This window comes from Leucopleurus acutus, assembly GCF_964270905.1.
Source record: "Leucopleurus acutus genome assembly, chromosome: 10".
Classification (NCBI taxonomy): domain Eukaryota; kingdom Metazoa; phylum Chordata; class Mammalia; order Artiodactyla; family Delphinidae; genus Leucopleurus; species Leucopleurus acutus.
In genome coordinates, this window is record NC_139153.1 from 52038676 (window position 1) to 52056541 (window position 17866).

Here is a 17866-nt window from a genome sequence, read left to right on the forward strand (position 1 = left end):
ATTTGCTTATCACTAGTATGGTTGAACACATTTTCTTATATTTATTTTGCCCAATTTAATATTTGGTTATTTGTCTTTTTCTTATTTTACTGTCATTCCTTGTGTGTTGTACTTATATATTGCAGATAATTTTTTCCTACCATATTGTAATTTTTTTTAGTTGTTTAGATGCTTTCTGATTTCTCTTCTGCTTATGATAGTTTGCCTACCTTATATACCCTAAGATTGTATAACTATTCTTTCAGATGTTTTTCTAATATCCACAGTATTTTATTTTTGTGTTTTCCATCCTTAATTCATCTTTAACTTTAAAGATATCTTTAAAAATTTAGAAAACCACAGAATTTAATATGAAATTATACATAATAATGGGTATGATAGGTAAACTTTTAGCTTGTATGTGTGAGCACAGATGTGTACCTGAGTGTATCTCAATTGACTGATTAATTTTATTAGGTATGTATGATGTTTATATGGAAAACATTTGGCAATCCTATTCTTAAAGGTTTAGAAATAGGGAGAAAGAGCTATTTGTGTCACAAAGTAAATGTGATAATGTTAAAATATTGGAGATGGTGATGACTTAATGGTTGATCCTTTTGATTTTTTACTTTTGCTTATGGATGAATATAGTTTACAAATTTGGTTCTTTTAAAAATAGGCTTCTTAGTAGATAGTGGTGATGGTTGCACAACATTTTGAATGTACTTATTGCCACTAAGTTATATACTTTAAAATGGTTAAAATGGTAAACTTTATTTTAATGTGTATTTTGTGACAATTTTGAAAAGACTCCCTTAAAACTTTAAAATTTACTTACCTACTCATACATTACATGTCTATTATGCATATAATTAAATCTATAATGTTCTTTTCCAGAAAGCTTTTTTGTTTGTTTGCATGTTTATTTAATAAAGATACATTTAATGCTGTTAAAATGTCTGAATATATAATGAAATATAATGAAAAAATTTTTAATTTTGTTCCAGTAGTGAAGTTTAGGTAGTTTTTTTTTTTTTTGCACTGCCACTTTTTAATGTCAGTAATGAAAATTCTCTTTTTTTCAGCTTAAGAAAATTCGATCATTGCTTGTTGCTGGAGCTGCACAATATGATTGCTTTTTCCAACATTTACGCTTGTTGGATGGAGCACTTAAACTTTCAGCTAAGGATCTTAGATCCCAGGTGGTTAGAGAAGCTTGCATTACTGTGGCGTAAGTAGATTCTTTTTTGTGATAAGTATTTTTTATGAATGAATTTTGTACTCATTGATTCAGTGATTATTCAGTAAAGCATTAGCAGGATAACCCCAAAAAAGCATATATATATTCCAAAAATTATATATATAAGGATTAAATTTGTGTGATTTTAAAAAAATCTTTCTTAATAGCACTTTATACCAACCTTAAAATATGTTTATATGTCTAAAATCTACTGGTGGATTTTTGGTCACTAACTCTGTGAGTATAAGAATAAAGTGAATGGGTCTGAGAACTGGCTATATGTAACTTTATCTTTGCTAATTTGGATATTAAGCTTTTTATTTCTGATATTTTAGCAGTTGTCTTGGAATTATAACATGCATCATTAACTTATCAAAGTCTAAACCTATTCTGTATGTTTATGTTTTTCTAAAATTTAAGCATGGTAGAACACTTAAACTTCTTTTACCACTTCTCCCGACCAGAATACTTTGTTGTATATGTTGTTGTATTCCTTTGAAGAGAGGGAACACAAAGATGCCTACTATTAATATTCATAATCTGGATTGTACTAGATGTCCTAGTCAGAACAGAATAAATAAACAAATAAAAAACCCCTCAGGAAATAAAAACTATGAGGATTGCAAGAAAAGGAACAAAACTGCCCTTATTAACAAATGATATAACTATCCATGCAGAAAATGATAAGAATTGATAGATAAATTATTATAAGTAAGGGAATATATAGTAAGATTGCTAGATGCAAGTCAATATACCAAAATAATTGAATATGTCTTGATAGAAAAACAAAACAAAAATCCACAAATTGTAACCTCCAAAAATAGTCCGTGATGAGAATTCTGCTTCTTGCCATGATGCAACAACTGGTACAGGATTAGCCCCTTTGCAGAAAACTGGAGAAAATATGTTAAGACAACTGTGTACAGATGATGGACAGCAGGCAGAGCAGGAGTGTAATTCTTGAAACAAACAAGTCAGTTGAACAGTATGATCAGCACAGTTTTGACCTGGATGCATTTTCTGGACCGTGGAGAGGGAGGGAGAACGCAGGCAGAGCAAGGGAGTTTTACTGAGTTGAAGAAGAAACAGATTGGAGGTTCCGAAAGCTGAAGTGGCTAAAATTTGCAGTGCAGAACACTGGAGAGGAGAGACATACAGAAAAAGAGCTATAGAAATCTGCACAGGGGATCCCATGAGTCTAGTTGAATACTAATCTGTGCATGTGAAAGGTACAACTCCCTGAGGACTGGAAAGAACTACTGGAAGCTATAAGATAAACAGCAATTCCCAGAGTTCACCTGGGCCGGGAGAGGTTCAAGTTCTGATGAGCCAGACTGGAGAAACGTTGTTGAACACCCAGGGCATTCAGTAGAGACCCCAGAAAGGCTGTTGGATAGGAATAGGACTGTTCAGGCTACTCTGGAGGCTGAGTACTCTGCAGTATTCTCAGGCCACCCCTCCCAGTAAGCTTATAAGGATCAAGCTGATTCCAAAGTACATCACTGGCCTACCAGAACAAAACTCTTACACTCTTTAAAGGAAGACAGCAACATCTGGGCACAGGTGGCACCTCTCTGTTTCTGATTTGAGTTTCACATGGGAAAACTGAAGGTATAACTGAACACTAGTAAGTAAGTCTGAGTCTGAGTATCTCTTTGAACCAGGAACCTGAAATTCTGGAACTAACTGTACCCCAACCATGTATTTTAAATAAGATATAAGTATATAGAAATTAAATAATTCCACAAACATTGTCAGAACTATAATTACAGCATTCTTCCTAAGTGTTTTACCCAAAATCATATTAAATTAATTAGCCTGGATTAGTTGTTTAACTACAAATTTGGAAAGAGAAGACAGATGTCCTTAGAGTCACCCAACTAATCAATGTATGGTAGAGTTCTGTTTTCAATCAAGAATTCTGAAATCCTACACCAAAGATGTCAGGGAGTATTTGTGACCGAAATATTAATATTACTCATTAATAGAAATAGAGAAATACTGGGACTTCCCTAGTGGCACAGTGGTTAAAAATCCGCCTGTGAATGCAGGGGACATGGGTTTGATCACTGGTCTGGGTAGATCCCACATGCCACAGAGCAGCTAAGCCCATGCACCACAACTACTGAGCCTGTGCTCTAGAGCCCACGAGCCACAACTACTGAGCCTGCACGCCACAACTGCTGAAGCCCATGTGCCTAGAGCCCATGCTCCACAACAAAAGAAGCCACCACAATGAGAAGCCCACACATGCAATGAAGAGTAGCCCCCACTCACCACAACTAGAGAAAGCCCGCATGCAGCAATGAAGACCCAACACAGCCAAAAATAAAATTAAAAGAAAAAAAAGAAATAAATAGAGGAGTACTGATTTGGGAAAGATTTTACTTATTTGTAAAATATGTTGAATTTAAGATTGATATTGGGGCATCAGAATGGAAATATCCGATGGTTAAAGACTAAAGTTCAGGACAGTCAGAGCTGAGTGTTTTACATGTCATGTTAATGGTTAAATTCTGAGATCAGATGACTTCTGCATTGCGAAGAGATGGTTAAAATGCCAAATTTCAACTTTGCACTAGATAGTAAAAGGACGGGGAAAAGAAGGAAATAGGTAATATCTGCACTTGCCTTTCTCTCTTTTGTTTTTCTGCCATTGGAACTGGTTAAAATAAAAATTTTGTTAATTCAGTAAAAGAATATTTTAAAATTGTATGGTCCTACCTATATTTAATGTTAAACTATTTTTTTAGAAAACATTTTTCTGTCTTCCTTTATAGCCATCTTTCAACAGTTTTGGGAAACAAGTTTGATCATGGCGCTGAAGCCATTGTACCTACACTTTTTAATCTCGTCCCCAATAGTGCAAAAGTCATGGCAACTTCTGGATGTGCAGCAATCAGATTCATAATTCGGGTAGGTTCTTCTCTTTTCCTTTCTTTTCTTTTCTTCTCTTTTTTCTATCTTTCTCTCTGTGTGTTTGTCCACCTCTCTGTCTGTATGTCTCTCTCTCAGTGTACTTAAATAAATCATTAGTATTTTTTTAAACCCCAAAGGAAAATTACATTTGAATTATTTTTCTGATAATAAAAGTAATACACAGTTATTATTGAACATTCAAATAGTACAGAGGATTACAAAGTAAACATGCTTGCATACAGAATGTAATAGACATAATATGCATGTACATGTGTGAGTGTGTGTGTGTGTGTGTGTGTGTGTGTGTGTATAACCATGTTATAGGTGGTAGCAGGCAAATGTAAAACAATAAAAAAGTTACAGGCAGTGGTAAAAGATGACAGACAAATTCTTAATATTTCTCATCATCCACATCTTGAAGGTGCCCAAAAGAACAGAGTTAAAAAGAATAAATCTTCCACACTTGAATTCTGCTCTTCTGCAACTAACCACACTAGCCATTCAGTATGTACTTTTCCAAATTTCTGTTCTTGCCTATACAAACTGTATTTACTACAAAATGTAAATGTAGCATTTATATTTTACATATATGTAAAAATAATGTTTTTTTACACTTGCTTTTTAAACTTCATGTACTTGGGCAGCTTCCCTTGTCCATACATATAATTCTTTTTAATGTCTAAATCAGTTCTCTATTAAAGAACATAATATTAAATTGTCCTCACCATTCTTCTCCCTGAGGTTTATGAAGTTCTTTCTCTCCACCCTTTACCAACATTGAGCATTATTAGTATCTTAAAGGTTTTAAAAATTTAATAATTGAAATATTATTTCATATTCTACTCTGCATTTCTTGCATTATTAGAGACATTAGGTATTTTTTTTCCTTTAATAGTTTTTCTTTGGATTGCCAGTTTATACTTTGTGCATTTTTTCCTCACTTATTTCTAAGGCCTTTTTTATATGTTTTAAGAACAGTCAGCCCTCCTTATCCATGGGTTCTGCATCTGTGGGTTCAACCAACCTCAGATCAAAAATATTTGGGGGAAAAAAATCCCAGAGAATTCCAAAAAGCAAAACTTGAATTTGCCTCCTGCTGGCATCTATTTATAGAACATTTACAGTAATTACAACTATTTACTTATCATTTACATTGTATTAACTATAATAAGTAATCTAGAGATGACTTAAAGTATACAGGAGGATGTGTGTAGGTTTTATGCAAATACTGCACCATTTTATATAAGGGACTTGAGCATCCACAGATTTTGGAACCACCCCTGTGGACACTGAAGGATGATTGTAAATTAATTCTATGTTGCAAATATTTTCTACCAGTTTGTCAATTCTTCAAATATTGTTTAAGTTATTGTTTGTTATATATAGAACTTTGAAATTTTTTTGCTTTGAGACAATGCTCCTTTTGTGGTTTTTGTTATAGTTAAAACAACCTTCCCCATTTCTCAATTATAAAAATATTCAATTGTTTAAAACTTTCATGATTTTGTTTCTTAGGTTTAGGTCTAACTCAGTTTTATTTCTGTGTGAAATACAGGTATATAACTTCATTTTCCCCCAAATACAAAGCCATTTGACCCAGTGGCACGTAGTGAATTACAGTTCAGTCTTTTCTTAAAATACCACTGTTTTCATGTAGTAAATTTCCCTAAATATATGGGTCTGTTTTTTAAATGCCTTTTCAGTTTCTGTGATCAGTTTGTCCTCTCCTGTTAAGTGATGTTTTTTTCTAATACTGCTGTACCAGAAGGTTTTTTTCAGCAATTAAATCCAGTGCCTATGAAGAAATCTATGAATCTATCTATGGAAATGTTCATTTCTTTCTGTTTTAATATTTTTGTAAGCTTCACTAAATCTGGCACCTTCATAACAGTGTTCAAAAATAGTGGAAATTATTGAAATCTTTGTTTTATCCCTGTGTTTAATGGGAGTGCTTTAAATATGATGTCTGGGATAACTTTCTCGATAGTTTACATTAGGTTATGAGAATTTCCTCCTATTTCTATTTTGCTAAATTTTGGTCAGCAATAGATGTGGAATCTTGTCATATATCCCTTTAATATCTTTAGAAATGGTTGTCTCTTTTCATTTATCCATTGTACATTCATGAGCTAAATTCTGCTTGATCATTGTACCATATGATGCTGCTAGATGCAGTTGGCTAATTAAGATTTTGGCATTTACTTAATATGAGTCTTTTGTAGAATTTTCTGTAATTTTTCTGTTGTTTAACATATTTTGTTATTAGGGTTTGCTGACTCAAAGTTATCCAATAACATTTCTGGTGGTTTAGACTGGGCGTTCTTGCATCTCTTTTTGAAGTATTCTTGGTTATTTGTGTTTTCTCAGAATATCTATTTCATATAGATTTTAAGACTCTTTGGCATGAGGTTGTATACTGTTAATTTTAAAAAAAGTTTCTTCCACTGTGGTTATATTGCCATTTTTTTCTTATTATATTATTATATGTTCTTTTTAAAAAAAAAACACTTGCTAGAGGTATTGTTATGGATTTTTTATAAGCTTCCAGTTTGTTTTATTGGTACCAATGGGGTTCTTTAATTTTTTCTAGTTCTTTAGTTTCTACATTTGTGTTTCTTAATTCCTTTCTTTGACTTGCTGTGGCTTACCTCTTTTTTTTCCCCTAGATTTTTGTGGTATATCCTTAGATAATTTGTCATAGATTTTGTTGTTTAATATTATAATGCTTTCTTATTATAATGTTTTCTTCTGAGTTTGGCATTAGCAGCATCCAGTGATTTAGATTTATCACATTCTCTTTATTTTATAATTCTCAATCATTTGTAATTTCCATTTCAACTTTCTCTTTGAATTACATAAGGATATTGTTTGCATTTTCAGATGGTTCTTTTGTTGTTCTTATCATCTTGTAATCTCATGATATTCTGATCATACAATTTCTTCTTCATTGAATAACCTGAATTTTATTAGTATCCTAATACATCATAAATTTAGATAGTCTTTTAGTATTTGCAAAGTATGAAATTCATTTATAGGGTACTTTATTCATTACTAAATCTAGTTTGTTTATTATTCAAATTCTTCATGGTCTCATTTGTTTAAAAAACTGCTTTATCTGGCAAATTCTGATTCTAGTTTTTATCAACTTTATTTTCCTAACAATTCTTGCTTCATGTACTTTATGGGTGAAAGTTTTTGACTACTACCATCTTGAAATAGTATTTTTTCTTTCCTGTCTTTTCTGTTTTATGTTCATTGTATTTGCTCCTTACCTGTTTCATTATTTTCTTAGAAGTTTCTTACTCATTGTCGGTGTCAGGAATAAAACCTCTGTTTTACTTCTCCAGCCTTTTAAAAAGTATATATTTTATCTTATTCATGTCATTTTTTTTCCCTTAACCATTAAATTAAATTGAGCCAAAGACATTTTCATTTTCAGCAATTGAAATTAATTGCTTTTTTTTTTTTTTTTTTTTTTTGCTGCCTTTATTCCTGCCCAATCTTTATTAGGAAACTCTTCCCATTTAAAATTTTTGTTTGATTTTAGTGTGTTCTCAGTTTTCATATATATTTATCTTTGCATATTTCAAAATGCTTTTCTTTGCCCTTTTACAAGAACTCAAAAATTTGACTTTAGGTTCACATTTCTTTTCCCTCAGAATTATGTCTTTTCACTCAATTGTTTTCTTAACTTTTTATTGTTTCTATAATAAGTTAGATATCATTTGATTTTTTAATTTAAAACAAAACACCACCTTAGGAGGCTTTATAGAAGAGTCTCTGTGTCAGGAGTTACCTCACGGCAGGCCTTGGAGTAGATCATCTTTCATTAGTGCTTTCTTTACATAGTGGAGCCAGATTTCTGACTAAAATGAAGTTTCCTTAAATTTATGTTAGTTTTCATGGATCATTTATTTATTGCTCCTGTTTGTCATTTATCATTTCCTAAATATTTTTTTGTTTTCTGTCTTACAGCTGTATATGTTCTCAGGAAAAATTCCTTTAAATTCTACTTACTATCTTATGATCTCACTGAAAATACAAATCGGGTGTTATGTTGTTGTTTTTTTACATTATTTCCTGTTTTCTATATTTTGTTTCCCAGGTTCTGACTTGGTGTTTGGTTGAATGTGTCATCTGTAAGGGTGTCATCTGTGTGTCATCTGTAAGACAATGTGTCATCTGTAAGACACATTGTGAGGGTCACTTTTTATTTTCCTTTGGTATAGCTCCCCCGAATATGGTGTAGCAATAGTTAGGTTAGTCTTTTGCCCCATCGCTGCCACTGTGTTGGATGTGGGTTAATCAGTCAGCAGTAGGGTTTTGAGGAGGTTATGAGAGAGGAGGAAGAAGGTAGGTGAGACCTCCTATGTAGTATGTTGTGGCTAGGGAGTCTCCTTGAGCTTTAACACCACAGTAATGTTTGAGGATGGGTTCTTCTGGATGCTCTGAGGGAGCCGGGTCCACAGAGCCCTTCCACGCTGAATGTAACAGTTGAATAATATTCAGGTCAGCACTGTGTTGCATTATCCTCATTTGAACAACTTCAGGTCTGTGGGTGGTTTCCCTCTGTAGGAACTGAAAAAAGTTTTCCCTCTAATTTTGGTTGAGTTAGTTGTGGCACACACTGATGTGCCATTCACGTTCTCCTTCACTGAAAGACTTGTTTCCCCAGGACTGGAAGCAATGTGGGCAGACAGTCTTCAGCTGCCAGCCTCTTCAAGGATTGCCTCAGCTTGCAGAGAGCTGCTTTTCCCAAGGTCTTGCCTCTTCCTGGTTATGGCCCATATCTAATAACTGATTGATGTGGAAGTATAGTGCTGTGGCTATCTTAGACCAATTTGAGACTACTCTGAAGGACCATTTTAGCTCCAGAGCTTCCCAAAGCTTCAGCTTTGGGCAAAGATGTCCTCGGGCCATATCACAGATTGATTTCTTCTTCTGCTCACTCCTGCTTTCTTCTCCTCACTTCCACTGGTGTTGATCCCAAGAGCACTTCTTAATATCCTGAATGCTAAACTCCATCTCAGAGCCTGCCTCCTAGAGAACCCAACCTGTACCATTAGCTCAGAAGAAAAATAGGAGATTTAAAACATCAAATACGTATGCTTAGGTTACTATTTTATTCTTGTGTCAATTATGAACTTTTTAGTGTTTGCTTCACTAAAGAAGAACATAAGAATTACTAATAGAAACCAGAAGATTGTATATACTGACCTTTACCTGAATTCTAGAGAGCTGTGGTTCAGCCAGGATGAAAGTTCAATTAAAATCACCATTTCAAAGTACATTCACAGTAGTTATGTACATTCACAGAGTTATTCACTCTGATAACCTGCTTTGATGACATAGCAGTTACTGTCTTCTCCAGCAGTAGCAGGACGTCAGAAAATAAGACCAGTACATGCCTGGTCCCTCTTAGTGCTCCATCCCCTCAAAGTACACTGTCCTAACAGTTATCTGTATTTATACAGTTAACTTGTCTTTATTATTTAATATTACAATCACATCTGCCCTTGTGAAACTATATCATTACTATTACTTTAATTTGGGGAAACTTTTTGACTGGTCTTAATTTCTTTCAAAATCTGATTTTATGGTATTTTTGTTCTGTTCTAATATAGCTAAATACTTGAATGCAAGGCAAATAGAAGAAGAGATTATGTAAAGTACACAGTATTTTTAAACCTCTTCTAAAATATCTTTTTCAGCATACTCATGTACCCAGACTTATACCTTTAATAACAAGCAATTGCACATCAAAATCAGTTCCTGTAAGGAGGTAAGCTTTGAAAAAACTTACTATAGCTTTATGTTGGATATTGCATTATGTTTAGTTCTTAGTTGGGTGCAAAAATTAGTTGTCATCAATTTCTTGCCTTCTAGAAACCTTATTAAAATTTTTTAATCATTTAACATAAATTTAACATAAAATTTAACATCATTTTTATGTTATATAAGGGAAAAAGGAACGAAGTGCTTATTATGGCTATGCACATTTCTCAGTTTTATCCTATTAAGGTTTGGTTTATTTGGGCCACTAGTTGTTTGGTATTCAGAGAGTATGGAGTCTAGAGTCAGCCCTTACCTAGAATCCTACCACTGTGACTGATTGTCCTACCGCAGGCAGTTATTTTAACTGCCCTGAACCTCAGTGTTTTCGTATGTTAGTGGGGCTAATAATGTGGACCCCATGGAGTTGTGAGGGTTAAATGAGAAACACAATGGTAGAATTGAACATAGTGTTTGGCACAGAGTATGCAGCCATAACACGTCAGTCTGTCAGTATCTCTCTCTCTCCTTATGGTTTCTACAATCTTTAATATCATCACTATCTCCACGAATAATAAAGACAGCAAAAACAAGATTTGTGCATTGGATATTTAAGAAAATTGTAAAGAACTCTTTCCCCTTTTTTGTTTGATAACTATGTTTATTTAAGTACTTTGAATGTTAGGAAAAATAAGACATCATTATTACCTGTAAGTGATTCGGAGTTTTGGGACAGTTGTTTAATTACCTCTCTCTTATGTCAGGGGTCGGCAAACAACAGCCCACTGGTCGAATCTGTCCAACAGTCTAGTTTTCTGTGGCCCACAAGCTAAGACTGTTTTTTACGTTTTTGAAGGGTAGTTAAAAAGGGGGAAAGAAAAATATATAAAATAGAGACTATGTATATGCTTCTCAAAGTTTAAAATATTTACTGCCTAAAATATTTACTATCTGGCCCTTTACAGAAAAGGTTTACCAGTCTCTGTCTTACACTGAAGAAAATGGTAATTGGAGAAATAGGAATGTGACAGAGAAGAGGAAGTCAGGAAATGCATCAGAAAATTACCTTGCAAATGGGGAGCAATTCAATACCTATAAGGGAAGAGAGTGGGGTATAATGTACACAGAGATGGAAAGCTATGCTGTGTGCTGCAGAGCCATTGGACAGACCACTGAGGCCAAAACACATGATAAATGGGAGGATTCAGTAGGAAAAGAGACTGACTGAGGGGAAGAAGGGGATAGGTTGAAGTCAAAGTATAGAAGGCTTTGAATGTCAGGAAGAGAAATTTTGATATTGTTCCATTAGCAGTTTTTGGTGAGGAGGTAATGTCATCCATCCTAGTTTTTATTTCAGCTATGAACAGCAATTAAAAAGGGACAATGAGGGCTTCCCTGGTGGCGCAGTGGTTGAGAGCCCGCCTGCCGATGCGGGGGACATGGGTTCGTGCCCCGGTCCGGGAAGATCCCACATGCCGCCGAGCGGCTAGGACCGTGAGCCATGGCCGCTGAGCCTGCGCGTCTGGAGCCTGTACTCTGCAACGGGAGAGGCCACAAAGTGAGAGGCCCGCGTACCGCAAAAAAAAAAAAAAAAAAAAGGGACAATGAGAAGCATTGGTTTAACTAAGTAGGACTTCTTACAGCTCATGTAAGAGAGGCAGGGTCTGAACTAGAGCTGTATTTATGATAATTGATTGAAGGAGGTTTTATTCAATAATCAGGAGATTTCAGATATAGAAATGAGTCTTGATAATTGGATATGGATGAGGAAGGTGATGTCAAGTGCTTCAGACTGTGATCTCTAGAGTCAGAATGCCAGGGTTTAAGGCCGTGCTCTATCCTTTGGGCAAATTAATTTAACCTCCATGTTTCTCTTTTTTCTAATCTGTATCATATGGGCTCGAAGAGTAGAATTGAGAGGGTAAGAATTAAATTTGTTGTTCTGTATCAGTATGTAGTGTTTGAGTTGACACTCACTGCCTGTGTAGAGATGTCTGTGAGCTGGTTGACACTCTGACTTAATGGCTGAATTGAAGAACCAGTGCTGGAGATAAAGGACTAGGTGTGAGAAGTACAGCTGATAGAGCTAAGGGTACAGGTGATACTGCCCAAGAAAAGACAATAAAAGGGAAGTGGGCTGAGATCAGCACCAACCAGGTGGGCACCTACGTAAGGGTAGGTGGAGGGAAAGTATTAATAAAGGAAGAAAAACAGGGCAGAGCTGTGTCGTCAGATGCCAAGAAAGAACAAAAGCTCAAGAACGAGACAGTTGAAGAAGTTAAGAACCAGAAGGCTAAGGAGAAAACACCAAATACTTGATTAAGAATCATTTGCATATATATTTAAGGGAACAAATGTAGAAATGGAAGATCCAGCCCAGCTTTCTTGGTCACCATTGTATGTCTTCAGTTTATAGTACGCAGTAGGTGTTCGGTAAATATCTTTTAAATTAAGTTAAATTGTATATTTGACAAACATTTTAAGTTAAAATTATGGGGAACCCTTAAGGTCTTTTTGAACTATTAAGCATAGGAATAGTTGGAGCCTTAAATAAGTTAAGTGGGACTTCCCTGGTGGCACAGTGGTTAAGAATGTGCCTGCCAATGCAGGGGACACGGGTTCGAGCCCTGGTCCGGGAAGATCCCACATGCCACGGAGCAACTAAGCCCGTGCACCACAACTACTGAACCTGCACTCTAGAACCCGTGAGCCACAACTACTGAGCCCGTGAGCCACAACTCTGGAAGCCTGCGTGCCTAGAGCCTGTGCTCCGCAACAAGAGAAGACACTGCAATGAGAAGCCCGTGCACTGCAACGAAGAGTAGCCCCCACTTGCCACAACTAGAGAAAGACCGCACCCAGCAACGAAGACCCAATGCAGCCAAAGCTAAATAAAAAAGAAATTTATTTTTTAAATTAATTAATTATTTGACAGTAAAGATATCTAAAAACATGTCTTATGCTTTAATTTAGGGGACAAAGTGGAATATTATAGAAGAAAGTGTTAACATTTAGTTATAAATTAATATAACTTAATATAATGTTATGACATTTAGTTATAATTAACTTTATTTTTCAGGCGTTCATTTGAATTTTTAGATTTGTTGTTGCAGGAGTGGCAGACTCATTCATTGGAAAGGTATGCATTGACTATTCCTGTCCCACCACTCTCCCCTCCCCATTGTTACCGGTTCTTTAGAAATTGATGTGACTGGTTTTGCATTATTTCTCATTTTGCTTTAACAGTTATTAGCACTGATTTTCCCTTAAAGCTGTGGTGCTCCTCTTATTCATTACAGCTATGATTTTCTTCTTTGTGGGGTGAGTGAGGGTCTCTTAGTAAATGGGTTATATAAGGTATTCCAGGTTAAATTGGGCAAATATTTTAAAATGTATTTCTAGTCACATGAGATAGGTTTCCTGAGGTGCAGTTAACCAAGTAATGAATTATTTAAGATAGAAGAAAGGCACTTCCTTTCAGAGGAAAGAGATTAAAAAAGTGAAAGAGGAATTTTCTGGTGGTCCAGTGGTTAGGACTTGGCGCTTTCACTGCCAGTGCCCGGGTTCGATCCCTGGTCAGGGAACTAAGATCCTGCAAGCCTTGCTGCGCGGCCATTAAAAAAAAAGGTGAGAGAGATTTGTTGGAAAGTTTTTCCACACCAGTTGTCAGTTGTCATTGGTCAAGTATACACTGGGCAGCATCTAATGAAGCTCTGAGATGAACAAGAGGAAAATGTTGGTCACTGGCTATTTGCATGGCTGTATTTCTCATTAATTTCAAGTTTGAAGCTTGGGATATACATGCATTTATGTTGAACACGTTGCTGATTTTCCATTCTCATGGAAATCATTAAATCTATTCATAACCCATTTCTAAAAAATAGAATTTGTTGTTTACTGCAGGCATGACATAATTCCAAATTTTCTTTAAGTTCCTTTGTGGCAGCTGCTATTCAGTTTGGTTAGATTATAACTGATCGTACTATTAGCAAATAATTTTATACATTGGTAGATTAGTGAGGAACCACACAAAAGGTTTTTTTTAATTCATAAAAAATTTGAGATTTGAGTGCTATATGTCTGGACTCCATCTGAAAATAATTATGTCCAGGTTTATAATGTTTGACTTGTCAGAAGGAAACCATACATGAATGAAATGCATGGGATGGGTTATTAGGAAATCTTGCAATCTTAGATTTATTATTGTGTACTAATTATCTTTTTATCTCCCTTGCCCCTTTGTGATTGATGCATAATGTATAGGCAGTATCATTTATGGTGAAATACATAGTTTTACACATGAATCTAAAGGTGTTTTATTTTATAGACATGCAGCCGTCTTGGTTGAAACTATTAAGAAGGGAATTCATGATGCTGATGCAGAGGCCAGAGTGGAGGCAAGAAAGTAAGTCTATAATGTAGTTTTTGACAGTTTAAACATACTTTGGTCTTTTCTTTGACAGGAATTATATTGGGAGAATGAAAATATCATTCAAATGTCCCAAGTATTCTATTTGATTAGCTCTTTAGTAAAATGGAGGTTGATTTGTCTCCATTAAATCTGTACTGGGTGTCTTAACAGTTCACTTAGCATTGTCATTTGTACATTCAGCAGTATTCCCGTTCCATCATAACATACTCACTTTTGCTGTGAATAAAAATAACTAATTTATTGAACATTTAACATGTACCTGATACTGTTTAAGGCAGTAGGTATATGTTATTTTCTAATCCTTAAAATGATCCCACAAAGGTGCTGTCTCCTTATGTTGGCAACTGAAGTTTGAAGATTTGGGAGTTTACCCAAGGCCACACAGACCCTAAGGATTACAGCCAGCTTTTGAACTGAGATCTCCTTTTCTCAAAAGCTTGCCGTCTTTCTACCAAAACTTGTTAAATATAGAAAGTATTCTACTTGGCACATTGTGGGTATATTAAAAACCTATGGGGGACTTCCTTGGTGGCACAGTGGTTAAGAATCCACCTGCCAACGCAGGGCACACAGGTTCGATCCCTGGTCCAGGAAGATCCCACATTGCTGAGGAGCAACTAAGCCCGTGTGCCACAACTACTGAGCCTGAGCTCTAGAGCCCACAAGCCACAACTACTGAAGCCCACGCGCCTAGAGCCCACGCTCTGCAACAAGAGAAGCCACTGCGAGGAGAAGCCTGTGCACCGCAACGAAGAGTAGCTCCCGCTTGCCGCAACTAGAGAAAGCCTGCGTGCAGCAACGAAGACCCAACGCAGCCAAAAATAAATTTAAAAACTAAAAAAAAAAAACCTATGGGCTTAAAAACCTTTGTTCTTCTTGAACGTACACATTTTACGGTTAATGTCTAATAATGCAAAGTTATTACTTTTTGTTGTTTGTTCATTTGTTTTACAGGACTTACATGGGTCTTAGAAACCACTTTCCTGGTGAAGCTGAAACACTGTATAATTCCCTTGAGCCATCTTATCAGAAGAGTCTTCAAACTTACTTAAAGAGTTCTGGCAGTGTAGCATCTCTTCCACAATCAGACAGGTCCTCATCTAGCTCACAAGAAAGTCTCAAGTAAGATCATATAAATGATAATTACTAATTTCTTTGTCTCTCCAGCTCCACAAAGTTCCTTATGTTGGATGGTTGAATATCTGATTGCTTTCACTTGAAGCCTTTTTGAAAGATGACGACTGATTGTGCTTATTTTCTTTGGCCTGTTTTCTCAGGGGTTGGATTACATACTTGTATAACTTCTCGTTAGGTAAAGAGTATAGGGATTCAAATTTTGTTTGAATATGTTCGTGTCTGTGAAAAAGATTGGAAAGCATTAATTTGTATACTTTTCTTAATACCTGGAAAATAGTCAATATAGTAAATAGCCCATTTCTAGGGCACTGTAGTGGAAGAACTGTAACGGAGATTCAGAAGTCATCTTCAGAACTCTTACACAGCAGTGTAACTGGTAAAAACTCCACTGCTTTCTTTCCTCACCTCTTGCACGGTTTAAGATTTCAGCAAATCCCTCAAGGGGGCAAAATTATCTAGTATCTGACTCACTTCTCTGTACCTCCACTCATCATTATGTTGGCTACCTCAAACCCTTGCTTCCTTGGCTTACCCCTATTTTCTGTTTCTGTAGCCCTATGAGACTGCTAAGATACCTAGCAGTGGCCACAACTATCTGAAGATTTCCCCAGGGAAGAGCAGCTCACAGAATGTCAGTTTACCTCCCTGTAATTCCTATCTCTTTAGGACCTTAACCCCACAATGATTGCTGTTTGCCTTTGCAGCTCTCTGGTACAGAACTGGGACTGGGAGGCACCTAGGGCACAAAATTCAAGGAAGCACTCACAGGGTCTTGTGAGTACTGTACTAAATAAAAGTTCAGTGACTTACATGTTTTCAAAGTAAAAGCAGATATGATTTGATTTTAAAAAACAATTCCTGTAGGAATAATTACCTATTTAAACTTCTCTTTAAATTTGTGATAAATCCTTCACCTCAAATGAGGTTTGTTGCTTCTTTTCCCTTTACTTTGATTTACTATACTCAAACTTTAAAGTGTATGTGAATCACCTGAAGATCATGTTAAAATGCAGAAGCTGATTCAGTAAATCTGGGATGGGACCTGAGATTTTGCATTTTTTACATACTCCTGGGTGATGTCAATGCTTTTTGTCTGTGGACCAGACTTTGAATAGCAAGGATCTAAACAAGATATTTTCTTACTCTAGTAGAACATCTTTAAACATAAACAAACAACTTTAAAATCTGTGGACTTGAAATGGTCTGCCTCAACCTATTAGAGTAACAATTTTAGGGGACAGTTATAAAAATAATATAATACTGGGTTTAATAACCAACTACCAAATTTACCATTTGATAATAATAACTTAAAGAATGTTTTTCAACACTCTGTCATTAACCTCTCTTCCCCTTACCTTTAAAATTTGTAGACAGGGAATTCCCTGGCGGGCCAGTGGTCAGGACTCCATGCTCTCACTGCCGAGGGCCTGGGTTCAATCCCCGGTCAGGGAACTAAAACTCCCACAAGCCACACAGCGTGGCAGATAGATAGATACATACATACATACATAGATATACTTTCCAGACTCTCTCACATACTTAGATATTTATTTATGGGCTTCAGAGTACCATAGTAATTAAAGATAAATAATCAAAAAAGATATTAAAGGAGGCAGTGGATTCTTTGAATTGATTCTAGGTGTTTTCCTTTCTAATCATACATGTTATCCTCAGCAGTAGTCCTTAGCTTTGTTTCTGTTGCCCCATGCAGTAATACTTAATAGAACTGCTATAGACCATGTTATACCTACAGGGTAACTGCACGAGTTACCAATGGCCACAACCATATGACTTCGGTGAGACAGGCCTTGGTTACACTGAATTCCCTGTGTACTAGCAATAATACTACCTTTCTCTAAGTAAAATATCTCAGACTAGAAGTGTTGGAGAGTGCTATTATTGAGTTCCCTGTGGTAGTGTGTGCTGAGGACCAGAGTGAACAACAGCAACCTGGTCCCTGTTTCTGTAGAGCTTACAGTCTTTATTCAATGCTAGTTATTTCATTTTTGCTTCACAGCTAACTTAGATACCACTGATATATGACAACAAGTGTTCTAAAGTGATTTGTAAAAGGAAAGTTGAAATCAGAAATACTTCTCAACTCTTCGGAAAACTCAATGTTATTTCATTAATTTTTGTCAGAGGAGTGATAAATTATGTCGTCTTACTAAAAGTATTTCTTTTTACCTTGCAGCCGCCCTTTTTCTTCCAAATGGTCTACAGCAAACCCATCAACTGTTGCTGGAAGAGGTAAATTGCCTTTTTAACTAAGAGTCATAGCATATTTTACTTAATAGAGTAAAAGTGACTTTATAAATAAATTAAAAGTTACTATGTAAAAAGATATTCTCACTCTGGGTCACATGAAGAGTTGAAAAGTTTAA

At 35.7% G+C, this 17866-nt stretch overlaps 1 protein-coding gene across 4 annotated transcripts in view; it reads left to right on the forward strand.

The window, feature by feature from the left end:
• CLASP2 (cytoplasmic linker associated protein 2) overlaps positions 1 to 17866 on the forward strand; it is a 189952-nt gene that overhangs the window by 86323 nt on the left and 85763 nt on the right. For all 4 annotated transcript variants that reach the window (XM_082848265.1, XM_082848267.1, XM_082848266.1 and 1 more), the window contains exons 11-17: positions 1068 to 1213; positions 4003 to 4138; positions 9853 to 9923; positions 12993 to 13052; positions 14241 to 14318; positions 15300 to 15467; positions 17677 to 17732. In XM_082848265.1, coding sequence (XP_082704391.1) covers positions 1068 to 1213; positions 4003 to 4138; positions 9853 to 9923; positions 12993 to 13052; positions 14241 to 14318; positions 15300 to 15467; positions 17677 to 17732 — 715 coding nt within the window. The remainder of the gene's footprint in view (positions 1 to 1067; positions 1214 to 4002; positions 4139 to 9852; positions 9924 to 12992; positions 13053 to 14240; positions 14319 to 15299; positions 15468 to 17676; positions 17733 to 17866) is intronic.